The sequence below is a fragment of the Ogataea haglerorum genome (assembly GCF_019207285.1).
Source record: "Ogataea haglerorum isolate 81-453-3 chromosome Unknown 81-453-3_NODE_7_length_556738_cov_96.333754, whole genome shotgun sequence".
NCBI classification, from domain to species: domain Eukaryota; kingdom Fungi; phylum Ascomycota; class Pichiomycetes; order Pichiales; family Pichiaceae; genus Ogataea; species Ogataea haglerorum.
In genome coordinates, this window is record NW_025065157.1 from 1 (window position 1) to 22,351 (window position 22,351).

General features: G+C 46.2%; 13 protein-coding genes across 13 annotated transcripts; 6 read left to right on the forward strand and 7 right to left on the reverse strand.

Moving 5' to 3' along the window:
- KL911_002667 (uncharacterized protein) lies at window positions 1–345 on the forward strand (the record flags this gene model as incomplete). Its single annotated transcript, XM_043197761.1, has 1 exon — window positions 205–345. A coding segment is annotated over one exon (141 nt), but the record flags the coding sequence as incomplete, so codon positions are not given.
- A 601-nt stretch (window positions 346–946) lies between these two features.
- On the forward strand, window positions 947–1,324 carry KL911_002668 (uncharacterized protein; the record flags this gene model as incomplete). The annotated part of the gene is made up of 1 exon (XM_043197762.1): window positions 947–1,324. The coding sequence occupies one exon, from the start codon at window positions 947–949 to the stop codon at window positions 1,322–1,324; it is 378 nt and encodes a 125-aa protein (XP_043054266.1).
- A 50-nt stretch (window positions 1,325–1,374) lies between these two features.
- On the forward strand, window positions 1,375–2,301 carry KL911_002669 (uncharacterized protein; the record flags this gene model as incomplete). The annotated part of the gene is made up of 1 exon (XM_043197763.1): window positions 1,375–2,301. The coding sequence occupies one exon, from the start codon at window positions 1,375–1,377 to the stop codon at window positions 2,299–2,301; it is 927 nt and encodes a 308-aa protein (XP_043054267.1).
- A 326-nt stretch (window positions 2,302–2,627) lies between these two features.
- On the reverse strand, window positions 2,628–3,125 carry KL911_002670 (uncharacterized protein; the record flags this gene model as incomplete). The annotated part of the gene is made up of 2 exons (XM_043197765.1): window positions 2,628–2,898; window positions 2,977–3,125. The coding sequence occupies 2 exons, from the start codon at window positions 3,123–3,125 to the stop codon at window positions 2,628–2,630; spliced, it is 420 nt and encodes a 139-aa protein (XP_043054268.1).
- Window positions 3,126–3,882: 757 nt separating this feature from the next.
- On the forward strand, window positions 3,883–5,481 carry KL911_002671 (uncharacterized protein; the record flags this gene model as incomplete). The annotated part of the gene is made up of 1 exon (XM_043197766.1): window positions 3,883–5,481. One exon carries the CDS (start codon window positions 3,883–3,885, stop codon window positions 5,479–5,481), a length of 1,599 nt encoding a protein of 532 aa, XP_043054269.1.
- An 8-nt stretch (window positions 5,482–5,489) lies between these two features.
- KL911_002672 (uncharacterized protein) lies at window positions 5,490–7,001 on the reverse strand (the record flags this gene model as incomplete). The annotated part of the gene is made up of 1 exon (XM_043197767.1): window positions 5,490–7,001. The coding sequence occupies one exon, from the start codon at window positions 6,999–7,001 to the stop codon at window positions 5,490–5,492; it is 1,512 nt and encodes a 503-aa protein (XP_043054270.1).
- A 258-nt stretch (window positions 7,002–7,259) lies between these two features.
- On the forward strand, window positions 7,260–8,738 carry KL911_002673 (uncharacterized protein; the record flags this gene model as incomplete). The annotated part of the gene is made up of 1 exon (XM_043197768.1): window positions 7,260–8,738. The coding sequence occupies one exon, from the start codon at window positions 7,260–7,262 to the stop codon at window positions 8,736–8,738; it is 1,479 nt and encodes a 492-aa protein (XP_043054271.1).
- Window positions 8,739–8,763: 25 nt separating this feature from the next.
- Window positions 8,764–9,837, reverse strand: KL911_002674 (uncharacterized protein; the record flags this gene model as incomplete). Its single annotated transcript, XM_043197769.1, has 1 exon — window positions 8,764–9,837. One exon carries the CDS (start codon window positions 9,835–9,837, stop codon window positions 8,764–8,766), a length of 1,074 nt encoding a protein of 357 aa, XP_043054272.1.
- Window positions 9,838–10,077: 240 nt separating this feature from the next.
- KL911_002675 (uncharacterized protein) lies at window positions 10,078–11,991 on the reverse strand (the record flags this gene model as incomplete). The annotated part of the gene is made up of 1 exon (XM_043197770.1): window positions 10,078–11,991. One exon carries the CDS (start codon window positions 11,989–11,991, stop codon window positions 10,078–10,080), a length of 1,914 nt encoding a protein of 637 aa, XP_043054273.1.
- Window positions 11,992–12,055: 64 nt separating this feature from the next.
- On the reverse strand, window positions 12,056–13,099 carry KL911_002676 (uncharacterized protein; the record flags this gene model as incomplete). The annotated part of the gene is made up of 1 exon (XM_043197771.1): window positions 12,056–13,099. The coding sequence occupies one exon, from the start codon at window positions 13,097–13,099 to the stop codon at window positions 12,056–12,058; it is 1,044 nt and encodes a 347-aa protein (XP_043054274.1).
- Window positions 13,100–15,867: 2,768 nt separating this feature from the next.
- Window positions 15,868–17,379, forward strand: KL911_002677 (uncharacterized protein; the record flags this gene model as incomplete). Its single annotated transcript, XM_043197772.1, has 1 exon — window positions 15,868–17,379. The coding sequence occupies one exon, from the start codon at window positions 15,868–15,870 to the stop codon at window positions 17,377–17,379; it is 1,512 nt and encodes a 503-aa protein (XP_043054275.1).
- A 502-nt stretch (window positions 17,380–17,881) lies between these two features.
- KL911_002678 (uncharacterized protein) lies at window positions 17,882–19,540 on the reverse strand (the record flags this gene model as incomplete). The annotated part of the gene is made up of 1 exon (XM_043197773.1): window positions 17,882–19,540. One exon carries the CDS (start codon window positions 19,538–19,540, stop codon window positions 17,882–17,884), a length of 1,659 nt encoding a protein of 552 aa, XP_043054276.1.
- A 933-nt stretch (window positions 19,541–20,473) lies between these two features.
- On the reverse strand, window positions 20,474–22,085 carry KL911_002679 (uncharacterized protein; the record flags this gene model as incomplete). Its single annotated transcript, XM_043197774.1, has 2 exons — window positions 20,474–21,954; window positions 22,067–22,085. 2 exons carry the CDS (start codon window positions 22,083–22,085, stop codon window positions 20,474–20,476), a joined length of 1,500 nt encoding a protein of 499 aa, XP_043054277.1.
- Window positions 22,086–22,351: the final 266 nt, after the last annotated feature.

Below are 22,351 nucleotides of genomic sequence, written 5' to 3' on the forward strand. Positions count from 1 at the left end.
CGCCACCCCGCCACCCCGCCACCCCGAGTTTCTGTACCTCGTTTTGGTCATTGTTTCTACAACCTAATGCCCAAGCTTTCCTTTATTTAGGCACAGCCAATCCCTTACCAAGTAAGAGAGTACGGAAAGAGGATAAACTTTTGAGACATTATTAGACAAAAAAACACGTCGTAGACACACTTTCTGCATCTCGTCGAGGCCTAGAACTCTGAGGACCGCCAGTTACTCGATCTCCAGACTCACAGTGGCAACCCTAATGATGTTGCTCACAAGAAGCCAGGAATACGAGAGTGCTTAAAGGATCTTGTTCATGATGTAATGAAACGAGAACCTAACCACATCTGACAAAATTGAGCGATTCTAATATACCAATGTTTTAAATAATACAGACTAATAATTATGGTTTTTGCCAGACGACACCATCAGAACCTTGTCACATCAGTTGGCAACCTTCGTACTGGCATGTTAAGACCAATACCTGCAAAATTGCACCAGCAAAGTTATTTAGGTCAAAGTTAAGTAATGACACCATTGATGACGGACTTGTACACTGATACAAATTTGGTTATTCGGTTGTCCCACCCTATCAGGTTGCCATTGAACACGCTTGTCAGAGTACTATGTCTCAATGTAATGATTCTGGCAAGTCTCCATCTCAACTGATCGTTCCAAATCCGGGCTTGTAAATTTCCGAGGTGTCAATTGAGTCGAGAGCTTGTTGGTTTCTTGTTTCGTTCCCACCCACCAGACTCCGCTCAAAAGGTATCTTTTACGCAATCTCAGCTTCTTGGCTTGCAGCAAGAAGTCTTGTTGCAAGAAGAAGCTCTTCTTCCGATATAAAGCCACACTTTACAGGTATATATATGCTACATACGACGTGAAGTCACACCTCACGGGTATATATATGCCACATACAGAAGGAGGATTGACTCTCTTCAGTTTTGCAATGGCCCCGACAAAGAAGCTTATTTTCCGATCAACCTTAACCCAGGCATTTTTGGTGGGCTTTTTGTCATTCACGCAGCCAGGCATTTATGCTGCAATTGCAAATATGGGAGCTGGAGGCCAGGCTACCACCAGGACGTGGAATATATCGACGGTCATTCTGAACGCAATGGCGGTCGTGCTAGCACCCATATCTGCACTTTTTGCCAATAGGTTTGGACTAAAGCCAACGTTACTCATTGGATGCATAGGACACACGATCTACTCCGCATCGTTGTACTACAACACCAAGACCGGAAACCAGGCGTTCATTTTGGCAGCATCTGCTCTCCTGGGGATTTCTGGGGCTGCTTTTGGATGTCTGAAGGAGCCATTGTGATGAGCTACCCGGAGAAGTCACGAAAGGGGCTTTTCATTGGGATATGGCAGATGCTGAACAAATTTGGAGGAGTGATATCCGGTGCAGTCGTGTTTGCCATAAACTACAGTGGGACGAAAAAGGGCCAAGTGAGCCTGAACACATACATCGCTCTCATCTCGATCCAGTGCACTGGTCCATTTTTTGCGCTGCTGCTATCGCCACCAGAGAAGGTGATCAGAAAAGATAATACCTGTGTCGAGACAAACGTGGTCAAGGATAGTCTCAGGAAAATGTGCAAAAGATACCTAGGCCTGTTGAGAAGAAAGGAGATTACGCTTCTGCTCCCCATCCTCGTAGGTAACACATGGTACAAAACATGGCAGAGCAACTTTATGACACATAACTTTTCGGTCCGCGCAAGAGCGTTGAACGTTCTTCTCACCGCCCTGATTGGGGGCGCCGTGGACCTAGTTGGAGGCGCCTTTCTCGACTGCGAAAAAATATCTGTTGGTTTGCGGGCCAGAATATCCTGGTTTTTCATCGTGTTTTTCGAGTCGGGCTTTTATATCTGGGGCTTCATTGTGCAGAGACACTTGGCTGATAGCACGAGCACCCTTGATTGGGCGACAGGGAGGTACTACTACGACGCTTATGTGCCAATGCAGGTTTTCAAAATACCGACCGAGTTTGTTTTCAATTGGGTGTTCTGGGTGGTAAGCGTGCAAGAGTTTAGCTCCAAGGAGAATGCTTATATTTCCGGTCTCATCAGAGCCGTTGAGTCGTTTGGTTCGATGCTGTCTTTCCTGGTGGGAGTCGCAAATGGAAATGACATGGTGAACTTGTCAGTGGCGGCAGCTGTGTTTTGGGCTGCTGTCCCAAGCGTAACATATCTGGTTCTTAGAGTTCTGAAGATCACGCATACTAACCCTGAAAGCGTTGTTGTCCAAAAGAAGAAGAGTGGCGACCTAGTTGAAATTACAGAAGAAATTGAGTAAGAAAACTCTGCGGCTGTCTGACATGTAAGAAAGCTCGGCACTGGATAAATCCGCTGCTAGACACAAGCAATTCCGTTTCTGCGTAATGTTCGATACACCATGTAAATATTGCTTTCAGAGCTGGGCTTTATTTGAACCCTTAACACTTGAATTCTCTTTTTTTGGTTCCCAAATGTCTACCAAAATATCTAAAAGCAGTGGTTGTCGAGAATTACGGTACAATCCTCACTGTTAGAGAGGTTCCAGTTCCGGCAGTGACTCTGGCTAGGTGCTGGTACATTTTGAAGCTAAGGTTCTGGGCACCTAGCCGACGCACCCACTACAGATCAGCGGTCGCAGTAGGTCCTAGTCTTTGTTGTGCTACGTGCCCGAGTTTGTTTTGCCTGTGCTTGCTTGCTTGTCACTTCTGTGCTATTACCATCTGTTAGTTGCGTCAGGTGTGTCCTGTTTTCACTTTTAGCTGTTTTTAGTTTGCACACGTTCAGTACTGACTCGTAGCTCTGGTATTTGTGGTGTCTCTTGCTGACTGCTGCGGGTGAACATCCAACCCCAGAGTCTCTTCTAAAGCGGAAGATTCCAGCTTCCCAGCCTCCCTGCCTTGTCATTATCACAAAGCTCACCCAAAGAACAGCGTTCTTCCTCGACTGCAACTAGGGGCTTACTTGCTTCTTATACGCCATGTACTTTACTCTAGCATGGTCATAATTATGATATGACCGTAAGCTCAAGATTTTGCCTAAAGCCATTTGTTGTGACGCATTCGTTGACTCATCATATGCCTTCCTCTGGAACTTTGTTCTAACGAATACAAGCCGCCCGGTCATCTGCACCAGTAGAGAGGGAACTTATAAGGTGAAGGGTTACAACTAGATAGATGAAAAAAAAGAATTGGATGCTTTCCTAAAGGCGCTCATTACTGCAGAGTTTGTGCGCATCCACTGACTTAGAACTCTATCAGGAGAAGAGTGAGATTTATTTTTCCACCTGCAATATGCGAATAGATTTTTTATTCCCCTAGATTCATGTAAAGGCGAATGATATGATGAGGGGCATTTCTTGGGTATTTCTTTCATCACTGCTGATTAGCGACAGCTACAAACATATCTGAAGTAAATCATTCCTCTTTCGCGCTTACTATACTTGAATGAGAAATCGATACCACCATCTGCCAATTCTTGCCAAATGGTTTTAGATAGCCTATGATCTCAAATAAGTGCCCTTTTGCTCCTACAACAATGTTTACAACGTCATATCTCCCATTTTTTCCGTTTCATCTGCACTACTGGATACGTTGTCCAGCCATTGCATTGTCTGGAGTGCACATTCGCTGGTGTCGCTTGCCAAATTGGAATGATATATCGCTATCATGTGGGGCACAAGAAGGGGAGATTCGTATAGGTCACGCATTGGCACTCTATGGCTATGGTATGGAGCTGTGGAGCGGCTATAAAGTGCCATACGAGTCAAACTGTTGTTTAATTGTGTATGATCCGCTTTGCAATGCCCCGCTTCGACTGATCTTTGATCATTGGCTGATATAAAGGGAGACGTATCCTTTGGGTGTCCAAACTTTCTCCAATTATGACCAACCTAACTTCTACAGAAGACTCACCGACGTTTATCGGTTTGAAGGGTAAAACTCTTCAAAATATTGTCAGTGTAATGGCCTCTGTTGGATTTCTGCTCTTTGGTTACGATCAAGGAGTTATGGGCTCCCTTTTGACATTGGACTCATTTAAAAACACATTTCCCTCAATCGACACTTCTCGTCATAGTGATGCAGCCACAATGCAAGGCTTTACAATAGCCGTGTATGAGATTGGTTGTCTATTCGGTGCACTGTCTACAATGGGCTACGGCGACAAAATTGGTAGGAGAAAATGTATCTTTACAGGATGTGCAATTATGATTGTGGGAGCAATATTGCAGTGTTCTGCTTTTACAGTCGCACATCTAATAGTCGGCAGGATCGTTACAGGAGTTGGAAACGGGATCAACACGAGTACCATCCCTATGTGGCAGGCAGAATGTTCTAGGCCTGAAGGCAGAGGTAGACTAGTGATGATATCTGGAGCTCTTATAACAGGAGGAATTGCATTCTCCTACTGGGTTGACTTTGGCTTCTATTTCACCTCTGGGCCAATCTCATGGCGTTTCCCAATTGCATTCCAACTAGTCTTTCCAATACTTATCATGCCATTTATACTGAGATTTCCAGAATCTCCCAGGTGGCTCGTCAAAAAATCACGGTTAGAAGACGCACGTTTGGTCTTTGCAGCATTAGATGGAACTCCAGTTGACCACCCAGAGGTTAAAGCCCAGTTGCACGATGTCCAGAAATCTCTGGATGAAGAACACATTGCTGGAGCCGAGTCTTTCGATCTCAAGAGGCTGTTTTCTCAAGGAGAGCATCGTGATTTCCATCGGCTTATGCTTGGCTTATGGGCACAGATCTTCCAGCAGATATCCGGAATCAATCTCATTGTGTATTACGCTGGTACCATATTTGAGAACTACATTGGAATGAGTGCATTGAACTCGCGTATTCTTGCTGCCTGTAATGGCACGGCTTTTTTCCTTGCTGCCTGGATCGCGTTTTTATTTATTGACAATATTGGTCGTCGGAATTTGATGCTTTTTGGCCTAGTGGGCCAAACTCTCTCAATGTCAATGCTGACAGTCACCACTTGGGAGTCGGAAAACAAGAATAATAATGGTGCTGCCATAGGAGCTGCCGTTCTTCTGTTTGTCTATAATACATTCTTTGGTATCGGGTGGTTAGGAATGGGTTGGCTCTATCCCGCAGAGATTCCACCGTTGAGTATCAGGGCTCCTTCAAATGCAATATCTACAGCTGGAAACTGGTCGTTCAACTTTCTGGTGGTCATGATTACACCAGTGGCATTTGAGAACATCAAGAGCTTCACTTATTTGATTTTTGCAGTTTTGAATCTGCTAATGATCCCAGCTGTTTATTACTTGTTTCCTGAAACTGCTGGGAGGTCTTTAGAGGACTTGGATGACATATTTGCTCAATGTGATCCTTGGAAGCCGTGGACAGTTGTCGAAATTGCCAGGACACATCCTAGATCAGAAGTTAAAGTGGTGACCGCAGATTCTTTGCTGGATCAAGGCAAAGCGGAGGCAGAGATGTACGAGGACTCAGATGAGATTTCCTAAATATCAACTTATAACACATATTTAAAAGCGGGATTAGTTTTGTCAGTGAGATCTCCGAAAGAGAGGAGCGTATCATCATCCACTTGCTCAAGTAATTTGATGTCCTTCTTTTTGTTTCTGAAGTAGTAGATAACATAGAGGATCAAAGGGACAATGGCAGAAATAACGTAAGTACCCACCATGGTCCGCTTAGCTGTCATATAAACTGGCGCTTCAGAACCAATGAAGGCTTGTGGACCAATGATATTACCGGTGGAAAACCCGATCAGGAACAAGGTGTTTGCTGTGATCTTCTTCGTGTGACCAGCAACATTCGAAGAGACCACAGAACTCATACATGCCCAACTAGCGGTAGTCAGGTATGTCAGAAAGAAGCCGGCCAGCTGTGCCCCTTTGGAAGGTGCAAAGGCTAATAAACATAGGCCAGTGAACACCAGGGAGTTGATGCAGAAGCAAACTAGTAATCTGCTCTTTATGAGATAGAAATTGACATACGCAAATGCTAGTGGGAAAATGATATCAATCCCACTTCCGACAATATTCAGAAGCAGAGACTGCCCAGTCGAAAACCCGAACCCGGTACTCAGCAGAATGGAGCTGAAGTTGCCGATAGAACCATTTGGAATACCGTATCCAAACATGTAGAAGAAGAACAGATAGGTGGTGACGTCAAACGCAGCCTCTTTCAGCTGAGATAGCTTAAATTGCTGGTTACCAAATCCGGTTCTGTTGCCTCTGATTCTCTCAACCACATATTTCTTTTCTTCATCGTTGAGAAACCAAGCCTTGACGGGAATGTCTGGAATATGGATGATGGACACAATGCCAAAAAATATAGTAATCACACCCGTGACGATATATAGGTACCTCCATGGGGACGTCGAGAATTCGTTTTTGTGGGTATAGAAGCCATATGCGATCAGAGACCCAAGCATTGTGCCAAAACCTTGAAACCCAAGCCAATAACCGCAACGTCTGTACTGCTCATCTTTCTTATACCACTGACTGGTCATAATCATGTATGCTGGATCCATGAATGATTCACAGACGCCAAGAAGAGTCCTGCAAAGGAGAAAAGTTGAGCTTGAGTGAGTGGCACCGTGACAGCAGATCACGACACCCCATGCTAGGACTGCGCATCCCAGTGTCTTAGACAAAGGAAACCTTTGAAGCAGCATACTTGCGGGATAGCAAAAACCCAAGTAACCCAAGTAGAAACTGCTACCGACCCACGAGTATGTTCGCGAACTCATCTTGAGGTCTGTCCTGAGGCCAGTAATAGAGGCATATGAATTCGTAGATTTATCCATCAGCTGACAGGACATAAGAATGCACATCATGGGCAAGATGTACCAGTCGATCTTCCTCACAACTTTCTTCTCAAACTCTGGGTCTAAAACAACTCCGCCTGTCTCTAACGCATATCCAAATCCTTGGTCAACATCCTGCAGCTCTTCCGGAGAGAGAACTGTGGTCACGACTAGATTCTTAGACGAATCGACAGCTTTCTCTGAGACCATGGTAAAGAACAATTAAATGAAGAGATGGAGACTAATAAGCTTTCATAGCCACCAAATTTATCTGATTTCAAGCTTATCATTTCCCAGCGATATCTTATCTCGCATATCCGCTCTAGTTTGTTGGCGGAAACTTTCCAGATTTGGCAAGCCAAGTCACCTGATATAGATTTTCGGAGAATTGACCAGATTGGGTAATGCGATATTGTATATATTCTACAGCATAGAGGTGCGAGCATTTGCAAGAAATACATACCGGTAATGGTTGAAAAAGACTCTCCAATCGTAATTGTTGGCGCAGGTGTGTTTGGCCTATCCAATGCTCTCCATCTCGCCAGCAGTGGATACAAAAACATCACCGTGTTTGATAGACTAGACTTCGACGACAACGCTTACACTTTGCTTAAAGGAGCCGATACAGCCTCGGCAGACATTAACAAGGTGTTCAGGGCTCAGTACGCCGAAAAAAAACACTACCAGGACCTTGCGTTCCAGGCGTTCGAAATCTGGCAGAAGTGGAATAACGAGATCAAGTTTATCCCTCCTGAAGAGGCGAAGAAGTATACCGATCTTCAACTTCTCGATTTGTGCGGAATGTTGAGGCTTGATGATATCGTTGGCTGGGAGGAAAAAGCCAGCAGAGCAAATTTTGAAAAGGAAGGTATTGCTCCTCTTAGATACGACGTCAACGATCCTGTAGATGTGAAGAGAGCCAATGCTGCAGGATTTGGGTCAAAGGTGAAATTTGCCCATGACCTAAAGGAAAAAATCCCAAATCTGCAGGGTGCTCTGGATGCCACATCTGGCGTGTTGTATGCCTCGAGGGCTTGTCAGTACGCCAAGTATTTGTGCTCCCAGCTAGGCGTTAAATTTGTCTTTGGAGAGAAAGCTGGTACTTTCAAGGAATACATCTACAAGGACCACGAGAAAACCGTTCATGGTGGAATTATCACTCAAGACGGAAAAAAACACTATGCTGACTTGACGGTCATTAATTGCGGTCCATGGTCTACTTTGCTAGTTCCAGAACTTGACGGCATGAACGAGGCTGCTTCAGGTAACGTCATCATCTTCAAAATTCCAGAGGATCGAATTGATCTCAAGGCCAAATATAATAGCAAGGTGTTCCCAATGGTGGGCTGGAAAACCGGTCATTCGAGAGAAAAAGAGTATATGGGTGGCATGTTTATGTTCCCAATGATGGAGCCAGAAGGATACATGAAGATGATTGTTAGACAGACCAAGTACACTAACCCTGTTAAGTTGGAAAACGGCAGAGTTGTGTCAATCCCGAAAACCTCCAATAGCAGCCCTCCAACGAAAATGCTTACGCGTCACATCATCCGCCAAGTTGACGAATGGCTCAAGCTGTTTTTCCCTGACTTGTATGAGGCAAAGTTGGAGTATGAAAGCAGACTGCTCTGGTATACGGATACCATAGACAACGACTACATCTATGATTTTGTCCCAGGGAAAAAGGGGCTTTTTGTTGCCTGTGGAGGATCAGGGCACGCATTCAAGATGCTGCCTGTTCTGGGACAGTTCTTGGTTGACAAAGTCGAAGGGCGCGAAAACTTCTACACCAAACTGTTCAAATGGAGATCGCTTTCGGGACTTGAAAAGGACCCTAACGGATTGAGGGAAGGTTTGGCCACAAAGAGAAACTACAATCAGCAAGAGCTTTCCACGGAGACAGATCTTAGATTTGGAGACTCTTTTTCAAGGACACCAAAACTTTAGATAACTTTTATATAATTTGCAAATCTCAACCTTTGAATTTGTCATAGCCAGTCAGCACAAACCTATATCTAACATCTCCTGCGTGACATCTCTCAAGAGCTTCTTTGATACCGCTTTCGGAAACTGGCAGAAGCTCAGTCCAGGCAGCAAGCTTTTTCTCTGCAGCAAGCTTTAGCATGTCCAGCATTTGCGGTCTGTTTCCTAAATGAGAGGAGCCAAAGAACACTCCCCCGTTCATAAAGGGCATCGCACTGACAGTAAATGGTTCCTCAGGCAGCCCAACAGAGATCATTTTCCCATGAACTTTCAGACAAGACAGATACCCAGCCAGATCAAAGTTCTGAGCTGAATTGCCGCAAGAAACAATGAGGTCGAGTTTTCTCGCATACTTCTCTGCCCAGTCCTTTTCCTCATAGGTTGCAATATAGTAATCGCTTCCCAACTTCTTGGCATCTTCTGCTTTCTTACTGGTACGCGAAAATGTGTACACCTCGGCTCCCAGCGCCTTGGCAAACATAATCGCAAAATGACCCAGCCCGCCAATTCCAATGATTCCTACCTTCTTTCCCGGCCCGCATCCATTCTCAACCAAAGGAGCATACGTCGTGATGCCCGCACAAAGCATAGGTGCTGCGTCTTCCGTCTTGAGACCATCTGGAATTGGGAAAACAAAGTACTCATGGGCGCGAATGTGTGACGAGTAGCCACCATATGTCACGGTTCCGTCGGCATATAAGGAATTGTAAGTGCTTACTCTCTTCCGGCAATAGTTCTCGTGATCTTCGTTACACGTCTCGCAATCGAGACAAGAGTATATTTGAGCACCCACACCAACCCGGTCACCAACCTTGACGGTGCTCACTTTATCTCCCACCTTTACAACTTCTCCAATAATTTCATGACCGGGAATGACTGGCAGCATAGGCTGGCTCCAACCGCCCTTGACTGTATGAACATCTGACCCACAAACTCCGCAAGCTAGAATTCTAATGTCGACATCATAGGCCTCAAACGGTTTAGGCTTGAAATCAATCTTGGACACTGTAGACCACTTCGAAGTGTCCGTGACAGCGAATCCTTCAAACGTCTCCGGATACATAAATTCTTGGTAATTATTATTCCACGTATTGATAATAATATAGCTATCTTCTTCCTGTGAAAATTCGTACCGAATCAGGAAATTGCCGAATGCGGAGTAGCTTCGGAGTTCGCAGATCTAAAATTTTTTAAAGTGTTATTGTTACAAAGAATTTCCTAGCAGGATTCTTAATGCAGTGTCTTGTTCAGACTTTTCCGCGGTGTTTGGTGTTCTCCACGTTAATATTGCCCACATGGGATATTAGCTTTTATTTAGGTCGAGGACCCGGGATGCTAACTCTAGGTAATTGAACATCGGCAGCCTCGATTGAATGAAAAACTGAAGTTTCTTCATATGCAATTTCATTGCTTCCTCCTCCTGCTGTTGTTGGGAGGCCATCAACTCCAAGAGTAAGAAAAAGCTCGAAATAGTAGCAAAGTTAAGTCTGGCCCAGGAATACCAGAAAGAATCAAAATGATATGGCCGGAGCCGCCCCAGTATATCCAAAATTTCTGCACACAGCAAAATGCTTCGTCGTTTAGCCTCTTTTGATATCGATTGATATTCGCGGTCGTCATTCTTAGTACTCGATCCTTGCTGCTCACATAACAATATTCGATGGAGCACTGATTTATATATTGTCGCCTTGGCAGTCACACTGGCTATCACTACTGCAGCAGTAGGGGATTCAGGGTACCTACTGTTCTCCAATTCTAGATAGTTAGAATGTTCGGATTCAAAATTTGAAATTGTTTCCAATTGAAGACCTGCTTTTTTGTACGCTGCTTCCAGAGAAGTGTGCTCATCAGATTCGCAAGCAATATCGTCTATGTGCTGTGTCAATTCTGCCATCAGACAGAAGCATTTGTTCCTGTGGCGTGCTTCTTCGTTGTTCTCGGATAGAGGTTCATTTTCAAAGTCGGATTCAGTGAGCAGGCAAACATCCCAGTCGGCTTTGGAGATATGACTTCTGCGCCCAAGAGAAAACGAAAACCACTTTTCCTGAATATACAGTGTCCACCAGAGACGCCTTCGGATTCCCTTTTCCCGGAGGGAAATGTTCCACTGTGAGCAGTCAAGGTTAATCCCCATGGACTGTGCAAAAGTGTACGCTACACTCAGGATTGCCAGCTCAAATGTCCCATCAATGCCAGGCCCCTTCTGATATAATTTTTGCGACAAGAGCAGGCTGGATTGCAGAGCTGCGAGAGATGGGTGAGAGACTTTGGATAGTATTGACTGTGTGACTTGACTAACGACCAAATCCACGTTAGGACGCTCCATAAGAGTCAGTTTTGGATCTTTTTGCCAGATATCAGTTGCCAGAACTAGAGCTGTCAAAAGCAGAAAGCAGGATGAGTTCTGGTTGATAAGCCTCTGAAGAATTGTTGGAGATACCACAGGAAAATGTGTATTCACGTGTTTCAAAAACAGCTCAAATAGAGTGGATCTGTGATAATGAATCCTCTTTATTTCTAGTTCAGTATTGTTTGATTCACTTCTTGTTCCTTCTTCTATGATTATCTGCATCTTCGGTTGGCAAGAAGTCTCAAGCATCTTAAGATGCAGCTGTTCAGAATGTGAACCAGGCAGGGTTGCATTTCTATAAAGCAAAAATGGATCCATGTAGCCATCACCATATAGATACGCGAATTCAATTTTACATTCATCGCTTTCAACTTCATCCTCATTTTGAGCCCTCATTGCGGTGTTTGGCGTTTGTATAAGCACGGCACTAGAGTTCTTGCCGATGGTCGTGAGATCGTCGTTCCTTTCCGCACTCTCAACTGAAATATCGGGTGCATCTTTATCTAGACTTTGAGTTGGGGAAATTCCGGATAAGGAAGTGGAAAAATAAGTGTAGCTTGACAGTTCGGGAGCGTTGGAAGAGAATTCTCTTGAGGAACTCAAATCAGCAATTTGGTCTTCTGTTTGATTGCCTACTCCTAGGCCTTCAGAGTCCAACAAATAGACTCTCTCTGTAACCGCTGGTGTTTGTTTCGCCTTATGTCTATTGATTGGGGGCACCTTGTCCGTGAACTCACAGCTCACGTTCTTCCGTGCACACAGCTGACAGGGTCCATGCTGTTCAATAATACATCTTGACCTGCGTTTACGACATCTGTCACAAGGCCTAATTTTTCTCGATTTGTACGGTCTCAGATCTGATCCCATTTTCTTCCCACTTTTACCTACTTTTTCAAATCATACTTTTTTCTAATCAAACAACCTTATATCCTTAAAGCTTGCATTTAGCTGCCTTGACTAGTTCTACAACTTTCTGACCAGCACCCCAGCTCATCTCGTAGCCGGATCCGCCAAAACCATAACAGTGGACGAGCTCAGTGCCGTCGACCACTTCTCTTTCGATTCTCACACCTCCGTGTCTTGCAGGTCTGAATCCAACGTTGATGCGTTTGATCTGGAATTCTCCGTCGATCAGAAGTTCCGGAAACCTTTTTTTGCCGTTAGCAATCAGCTTTTCGGTGTCTGCACTTCTAACCTGTGGATACAGATCTCCGACCTGTTTTGTACCTCCCAAGATCACACCCCCGTCCAATGGACGAGGAATGACAAAGCAAAAAGAACCATCTTCTAGTTGATAGGTCACCGTTTCACGGTTGTAAGGGCAGTCCTTTGGGCTTTTCACCAATAGCGTTTGGCCTCTGATCGGATAGGTGGCTGGATCATAACCCCCATAATACGTTAAACCTCGTCCTGAACAGTTCACAATGGTGGCACCTGGAAACAACTCCGCAACTTGTTTTAGAGAACCAAGGCTTTCTTGCACGAATTTCACATTGTAGTACATGTCCAGTCTACGCTCTAGGAACTGGATGTACATTGGAGAATTCATGCACCACGCATCATACGTGGCGCCAAACTTGACTCCCTTAGGCAGGGCCGACTTCGGGAGAACCGTGAAGTTTTCAATGCCTTCGGCATATCCTGCGCTGATATTTTCGTAGAGCGGATCGTGACGTTCTATAAAATCTGTTCCTGGCATGAAGCGGATCGAGCTTTCAGGGAAGTCTGCAGCGAGCTCCTTAAAAGCCTCATATGTCGATCTGGTAAGCTTGGAGTCTCTGTACTCTTCTGGTGTCTTGGCCGGAAATGGTCTAAAATGAGCACCTGCCCATGGGGAAGTATACTGCGAGTCTGCTATCGAGGTCGAAGGCAGGTGCTTAGCAACAACCGTGACGTTGTAACCCTCTTCGGCCAACTGGTAGGCACAAGTCAGGCCAACAACACCAGCACCAACAACCACTATTGGTTTAGTCATGATGAGAAGCGAGATTAGATAAGATCTAGTTTTTTTTTCCTCTATTTATTTTAGTCCGACTGCGGGCAATCGTACGAGAAAAGCGGGCAACTTTCCGCACTGAAAAGATCAAGTGATTTTACCTTGCCCGAACCGACTTAGAAACACAAATTCTCGTTCCTTTACCTTTCCATGGCACATCCATCTCTGTTCAGCGTGAGTCATTGTGCATCCCGTAAAGCTTTTCAGACAAGTTTTGGTATGTCTGGAATCAAAAAAGTCAAATGGTGGCTCCAAAAGGGTGCATGAAAAATTACTTCTCCAAAATCTACAAGATGGACTGAAACATCGTATTAACACCGTTTCAGCCTTGCTAGCCCTGGATAGAATGTTCCTGTGCAAAGTTACCTAATTTCCTAAATATACCCAGAAGCCAACGCTGAAAGGTGATATACCGGAGTCCACCAGACATTGAAATGTTCGTTGCGTACCGAATGGTTCTTAGAGTGAGAGAAGACTAAATGACCTACCATAGCAGCGACTAAGTCACTCCGTGCAAAAGATACCAGAGCATGCTCGTTGATTATGTTTAGATAAGCGGGACATCAAATTACTGTTATTGCACCAAAACGGCAAACGCCCGACAATAATTATCGGGCTGGGGTACTCATCAGACAATTTTGCTGAGAACAAGGAAGCAGGAAACGTGTGCTTGAATAAAGGCAAAAGCTCAGAGTCAACCACATGGAACCAACACCAGAAGTTCGATCCACAGTCGTATTGGCCATAAAATAAGCTGGTTCTTAGTTTCGCTCATATTAGTGAATGGAACTAATTTCGGTACACCTTAACTTCACATCCTCGACCAAGACGACTTTAAGCGTGTTGAATTATCAGGTTACATAATCATCCATTTAACGGAAATGTGGTCTTCCCCTCCCCTGAATGAAATCCCAAAGATCAGCAATTAGTTGTTTATCAGATGTAAAACCATGTCTAACTTGTAAGATCAAATTTGCACTACAAGAGTACTACTCAGCGGCCGTCTGCCTTTTAAAACCTAGCACAGCTCTGTGGATATTGGTTCGCTATAGCAGGATCTCAGAACATATGAATAGCCTACTTGCAAGCTGCGAATCACGCACTATTGAGGATTAAGCATGAACCTTCATTGCCGAGATACCATCATGGGGCCTTCAAAGGAATGACCTAGGATTATCCGTCTTACTGATGACCGATAGACACCCAATCGTTGTCATAAACTGCTTGTGGCAGGCTCGCTTTGTGCGTTTGACATCTCTATATATCGTCTTCGTCTATGCTATTCTTTTCGAGTACAGAATGCTTCTCTCAACGACTGTTGATTAGGTCCTTCTGAGAAGCTGTCTCTGTGAGTGCAGTAATGTAAGGTACTCCAAAGACACGCAACTCAGGCAAGTATGAAGAACATGACCTGGTTGCCAGTGTAGTACACCGGCAGATTACCAAATCAAACGCGAACTGTAGAGCAATGACTCACAAATGCAGCATTCAAAACAGACCTCGTGGACCTACCTGGACCATTTGCAAACAGAATATAAGATTCTGTGAGTGCGAGACAAAAGAGCTTTCAAGTTCTGGAGCGAGCGCTTGTTAACTCAACGGAAGCTACCTTTGGCAAATTGTTGACCTAACGGAGTTTACCGCAGCCTGCGAGATAGCACGGACTGAGTTTGAAGCTGGTGCAGGTGAAACGCACATCGATCAGTTTGACAACTCATCTTGGCCCTTTACGGATGTTTGGAGTGACAAAAGCTGAGTGGCAACCAGTTTGTGACGGGAAGAGCCTGACCCTTCTGGTGAATCATCCTTTTCGCAGTGAAATGGCAATCCTAATGGTCACCATAACTGTTTTAAGAACAGATGAGACGTCACATCGTATCCCGCTATTTCTGCTGGGGAATTCCAGTTGAGTGGGGTGACGAGCTGGTTCAAAATAGGTACCCCTAACCGGGAAGAGTAGTATTGCAGTCACCAGATTTCGCGTGGGTTTGTTTCTCTAGGGCAACATTATGGACGCCAAGAGTTGCTAAAGGGTGGAGGCCCGTATTGCGCGGGATAACTTTCTACGCGCAAGAGCTGGTGGGTCACGCAAAATGGAACCTTTTTGATTTCCGTTTACTTTAGCGAATTTCAAGTTTGTTTTCTAATGCGTGATCCAAACTATGTACGTAGAAGCACTTATCTTCTCCGCGAGGGATGAGCGTGCAACCACAACAATAGCACGATCTACGAAGACGGTGCTTTCAAATTATCGGAGTGACTGTTTCTGCATTCTATGACTCTTGTCAATTCCTGGCCTCGGCTGGGGCCGGCCATTGCGGCTATAATCCTTCTTTAAGTCATGATCCTGATCGTGCGGCTAAGGAGGGCGCTCAAATGGCAAAATTTGGCGGGCTGAAATTGCCGAAATAAAGGGGAGCATGAGCCGCACAACCGATTTGGCAGAGGTACTTAGCGGCGCCTACCCCAACAGACAGATCTTTGACATCCATAGTATGTTGAATAAGCAGGCTTTCGTTCACGCGGGGAAGAACAATGTGCGCAGTCCCGCACAGAGCAGACTTAACAATAGATCTTGTCCACCCCGCAAATTGTTGTTCCCACTAATGACGTCATTCTAATATTGTCAGAGTCACCGTGCACATATCGCTACCAAACTGCAAATTGCTTTAAAAGATACATCGATGCTCCCGCGTGAATAAATAGACAATGGCTCCCACACAACAGAGGGAACCAAACGTTCAGCCATGAAGTCGTACTACGAGCTACTGGGGCCTGGAAGACCCACCAGAACCGTGCTGACACTCACCTGTTTATTTTCCTTCATCCTGTATGGATTCGAACAAGGTGCCCTCGCCAACATCCAAAATCACCCCGTGTTTCAAAGCCAATTTGGCCATCCTTCGGGTAACTACTTGGGGATCATTGTGTCTGTGTACAACCTCGGAAGTTTCTTTGGCTGCATTGTCAACTTCTTTATTGGTGACAAACTGGGAAGAAGAAAAACAGTCTGGGTCGGTTTCACCCTTGTTATCATCGGAATCACCTTGCAGACAAGCAGTTACAGTGTTGTGCAGCTATTTTTTGGACGCTTCATTTCTGGCCTAGGAACTGGAATGGAGACTAGTACGGTGCCCATGTTCCAGGCTGAGGTTGCAGGGGCCCACAATCGTGGTGGTCTCGTTGCAGCAGAGCCTCAGGGCGTGGCCCTGGGTATCACTATCTCGTACTGGATCGGATACGGCTGCAGCAAAAGGCACGACCAGACATCGTGGAGACTGCCAGTTGGCATCCAGATGCTGTTTGCCGTGTTGGCCTGGTTCATGTTGTTCCTGTGTCCTGAGTCGCCTAGATGGCTGATGAAAAAAGGACGTGTCGAGGACGCCAGAAACTGTCTTGCGCGTATCAACAACGTGCCGAAAGACGATCCACTCGTGAACAAGTGTATCGACGACATCCTGTACCTTCAAGAGGTTGAAGGGGAGGGAGAGAAGATCAGCTGGCGAGACATTGCCCGCGGCAGGGACGCCATGCACGCTAGATACAGACTCTTCCTGTGTGTTATGGTGCAATTCTGGAATCAGTATGGAGGTGTGAATCTTGTGGTGTATTACGTGCCGTTGGTGCTTGAGACTAACGTTGGAATGAACACTAACATGTCGACCATTCTTGGAGGCTGCATCATGGTGACTTTCTTTGTGTTTGGATTCATCCCGACTCTGTGGCTCGACAGAATTGGACGGCGATTTGCTCTTATTGGTGGCTCTCTGGGACAGATGCTCTCTATGATGATGATCACTATCCTGCTTAGAGTTGGAAGCAAGAGCACTTCTGCCGCTGCGGTTGCCTTCTTCTTCACATACATGGCCTTCTTTGGTACCGCCATGAACTGCGTGCCATGGGTGTACGTCTCTGAGGTTTTGCCTCTGCAGCTCAGATCCAAGGGCAACGCCATTGGAATCTCGTCAAACTGGATCAGTAATTTTGTGATTGCCATGATCACTCCTATTGTGACCAAAAACCTGGGCTGGAAAACCTACATCATCTTCACGTTAACAAACGGTGCCGCTGCAGTGATGTTCTATCTATTCTGTCCAGAAACCGGTAACAGGACGCTGGAAGATATCGAGGCCATTTTCCTGAACCACAACACGCTGTTTTACGGAATCAGTCACTTCGACAGACCATTGGCCGACCTCGACGAAAAGCCTGAAATCTCGCACATCGAGAGCGCCAGCAAGCTCCTCGAAAGCAGTTGATGAACTAGTATGTACATTGCGCAGCCTTATATCAGATATGTCATATTTTACAGAGACCTTTTGAAGTTTTAAGTTGTATGGCCCGGCTTTGGGAGGACATCCTACACAATTTGCGTGAAAGCTCGATGGCCCGACTGCAGCCTCGCAGAGCACTGAAAATTGATCACCGTCAAACCAAAGAGCCCTGTAGTTTTTGATCATTGAACGGGTGCCACTCAGAAAAGCTGATTGATGGTAGCATGGTATGTCGTCGATCTAGCTCTTTTCTGGATGAAGTGATCTTCCAGCTAGCAAAGTGGACACTCTGGACACCGTCGTGGCAATGCAGCAGCTATCCAAACGTTTGCGCTGGACAGGTTTGGCTGGTGTAGCACATTGGAAGAGCTCACCAGGCCAAAATATTATTCGCCCAGATGTGCAGTCGCGTCGCCAGACGACGATATAGTCAATACAGTCCTGAATGCTTGAATCTCTCACTACTTCTATACTGATTTCCTTATACTCAGACGGCAACGATTTCGTGGACAGTCTGGGCAGCCTTCACGACCTCCTCGTCCAGCCATCTTCTGCCCGTCAGCTGCAGGGAGATTGGCGCACCCTTGAAATCTTCAGCGTTGTCATACAGACCGTACTCGTAGGCCTCTAGCTCACTTCTCGGCTTATAGGATCTATCTGGGATATCTAAAGCCGGGTCGCACTTGAGTCCCGTAGGGAACACGACGTTTGGGAAGTCCAGCACATTCCACAGGCTGGTGTAGCCCCAGTAGTGAATTTTTTCTGGCTTGGTCGCAACGGAAACGTACGTTGGCGACAGAATAAAGTCCACGCCGAGTTCAACCATTTTGTCCTGGTACTCAATCCGATACTTGTCGCGGATACCCTGGCCAATATGCTCCTCTGCAGCAGACAATCCTTCGTCTCCACAGCCAAACGAGAGAGCGATCTTGGATAGTTCGCATAGAGGCTCGCCAGATGCAGCCAGACCGTCCTTCTGTCCTTTGTTGCCGTCGGCATTGTAAAAAGAGCCACATATTTCGGCCAGCTCAAGCACTCCAAAGGGGTCCCATTCAACCACCTTGACACCTGCCGCCTTCAATCTCTCGGCTGCGTGCTTAAGTCCCCGAATAATTGGAGGCGTAGGCTTGACAACTCCGTCGTCATACATAATAGCCACCCTCAAATCTTTGGCAGCAGGAACAGGAACATCTCTCCACGGCAACGGGACGATCGTCGCATCTCTCTGCCACGGCTTCGCATCCAACGAGGCTTTCATAAAGAGATCAATGTCCTGCGCGCTCCGGGCCAGAGGCCCTAGAACGCAAACGACAGCCTCGCCCACTCCGGTGCCGCAGATAGTCACGTTTTTCATGGACAATCTTTTCTGAGTTGGTCGGAGACCAAACACCCCGCAGAAAGCAGCAGGACACCGGATGGAGCCGCCAATGTCAGAGCCCAGACCAAACACAGATCCGCGCATGGCAACAAGGGCACCCTCGCCGGAACTGGACCCGCCAGTGGTCAGAGCCGTGTTGCTAGGATTTCTGCACAGCCCGGTAATGTTGTTGTTGGAGCAGAGATGCATTAATGTCTGGGGCTCGGTAGTCCGGATGTAGAAGACTGCGCCGGCCTCAAGAAGAACCTCCACGGTCAGACACCAGTTTTCTGTGACGTTTTCAATTTTAGAGACACAGGCGCCGTGAGTGACCTTTCCTTTGTAATTGTAGTGCTCTTTGAGAGACACCGGGAGGCCGTGCAGGGGGCCCACGGTCTGGCCAGTCTTCTTGTAGTAAGCGTCCAGCTCCTCTGCTCTTTTGAGCCCCTCGTCCAAGAACAGCTCCATCGCGCAGTTGGTGAGCTGGTGGGCCGCGGTAGCCGTCTTGGCATAGGCCTTGAAAACTTCGACGGCCGTCAACTCGCCGGACGCAATCTGCTTGACGAGTTCGTAGCCGGGAGTATTGACTACTTCTAGTTCCTCCTTTGTGAGTACCTTTTCTGGGATGCTTGTGACGTCTACCCCTGTCTCTTGGGGAATCAAGTTATCGGCCAGCTTGTATTCCTCAAGAATTCCAGCTTGCAGCTTTGCTCTATACGCCTCAATTTTAGGAATGAAGGTAGCGTAGAGCTCTTTATTTTCAGTGTTATTAGTGAAGGGGCCAAACATGTCTAAATCCAGTTTGACGTTGGTGCTTATATAAATTGGAATCAAGCGTGCAAGCCGAGGTAATTGCCTAATAGGGAAATAGATTTAGCTCTACCTGTTTTTCTGATAAGCAAAAATCATTAATGCATTATCTTACATGCCTCTTTGAGCAACACGCTGGCTAGCAGAAATAGTGCCTTGATTGGCCGTGGAGATAACTAGATTGTCGTAAAAGGGAATCTTCTCGGCTTGCTGTGAAGTAGATATGGATACGGATGGATATATTTGTGAGCGTTTACTTGGGTAGATCCAATCAATTCGCATACTCTAGTATTAGGCATTTCCTGTTTTTCAGACTCGAAAGTAGCAAGTAATTGGGAAAGCCGTCTGTGAGTTGAGAGTGATCTCCATGGATTAATGCCCCGGTTTTCTATCTGCTGGAATTTTACAGTTTAGTTTTTTCTGGCTCTAAGGTTTACATGCTATTGAAGCAAGAGATAAGCACATGGGCCTCTACTCGTTTTGTTTTGGCAGATTCTGATCTATCTACTGCCAGCCATAATTTGTCTGGTCTTCACCAATTGCAGGCTAGTCAGCTGTCTGGAAGATCAAAATAGCCAAGCACGGAGTGACTCGGAAGCCAGGGACAGGTTCTCCGTGTGTAAACCACTACAAAGTAGGACGGTACAGCTCTCATTTTGAGAGCCAATGTGGCTACGAAAACACATATATCCAGACCGATATTTTGTCTTAAGCAAAAGAATCAGAAGTACTCTACCTTTTGCAATGGACTACCAGTCTAGTTACTATAATGCTTGCCAGTGCTGAAACCTGATGTATACTCACAACGCTCTTATTTCAATCTGTTTTTGGGCTGTAATAGTTGTTGGATATTACTAACAGGCTCTGAAAAACATTCATTCCCCCAGGCCCCAAATTATAAAACTAGTTCGCTTAAATAAATAATTTATCAAAATTAGTTTTATCAAGTAAGGCCTGCCAACCCAGACCCTCATCCCAAGTCCGGTTTAAAAATTCAATGATGCTGTCAAAACACGAGTTCTTGATTGCACAGCCAAAATTGTGCAGCCGCCAAAGCATATAATCACGCTGGCTTTTTTCCACAATGGCCGTGCCAATGATAGAGAATGGCCATGTCAGGATTCCTGATATGCTTGAATGGAAGCTCAGCTGCTCCAGGTCACTGATAAAATTGCTTATGCGGCGCTGGATATCACTCTCGGTCTCCAAAGTCTCAGGATAGAGTAGTTTGTAAAGAAGAATGTACGCTCCTTGGGCCACTATGCGCGCAGCATGACAGCTATCCAAGAGCCGTTTGCAGACATGTTTGGGCTGATTGAACCGCACGTCAGGGGGTAGGACAGGAGGAACAAAGTACTTGGCCAGCCGAAATAATGCGATAGCCTGATGTCGCATACTTTCGTCGAACGGATAGTGCAGCTGCAACCATCCGGCTTTTGAAGCCAACTCAAACGCTGGAAGCGCGGCTCCCATAACCGGGTTATTCATCCAGGGAGCAGGGCACCTGTAAAGCTGCTGGTCCAGTAGCGGCTGCAGCTCATCAAAAACCTCAAAGGGTGAGTCCAGCAAAAACTGAGATTTCTGGTCCAAAACTAGTCCAATAACAGAGTAATTGTATGCAAAGCTCTCCACCAAGGTGCGCTCAATCGGTGTGAGAAGCCAGGTCTGCTCAGATATGACAGACCGTATGTCTTCAGGAAGGCCCTCTAAGTGTTTCGAGTTTGCCAGCTTTGTTTTTGGCCAGTTGCGGATGAGTTGGAAAGCTATTTTCAGAAAAAGTACCGTGCGATGACCGTCGAGACCGTAGAACTTTTCCCTCAGCGCAAGCGACAAAAGAGCGACAACTAGCCACTTGTTGTCACTATCGAAAGAGACGCAGGTTACGACTTGCTGGAATTGGCCCATAACTTTTGCCATTCTGGATTCGGCCAGCTCACGCATGTCCTTGCGGCTGGCTGCCAAAAAAGCTGCCCCGCAGGCGTAAAAAACATCCAAAAGCCACGGGTTTGCTGCGCCATGAGGAATGAAAACCGCTCCCGGTTGCAGTCTTTCGTGCGTGAGCTGGGTCGACACCGCAACCATGAAACCATTGACGAAAGCGTCATAAATGTATGCGTCTTTCGGGGAGATAAGCCCTGGAAAACCGTAAACAAAACCAAGCAGAGCACTTTGTGAGCACAAGCTCGCGACGTACTTGCGGAAAATGGCGTCGTCGAGCTGGTCCTGGCGACTTGCGCGTTCTACGGGCTTGACGGAGACTTTTTCACTTTCTGTGCGTTTGACACTTTGTGTGTCCCTTTTCCGGCGCTTGTTCCCATACACGAATACGAAAGTGCTCGTCTGCTTCTTCTGGAGCTGGAACTCGTTCAGCGATGACTTCGGCACCACTCCTTCTGCCCAGACACAGACATACGAATTCCGGACGCATTGAGCGCACTCCGGCGGGGTTTCGGAGCACTTCACCTTGCGTTTGCGACCTGAAGGTTAGAATAAAGGTCCTCATACTTACAGCACACGCACCCATGTGTACTTTTTGATCTCTTATTTTTCATTTAGTTGTGAATAAATAGCCGCATCATCTTTTCGTAATCTTGATAAGCAATAAAAAATATTCATGCGATATTTTGATGCACGACCACAACTGCTTTGACACTTCCTCGTCATATCATCTTTTTCTCGTAAGCTGGAGCGAGATTGGGCCAACTCCATGGCCTTCCGTGCTATCTTACAAGGCCCACGCCTAAGCCTCAATGGCGCTTCCTGGCTTGGACGACGTGTCTGGAGCGTTCG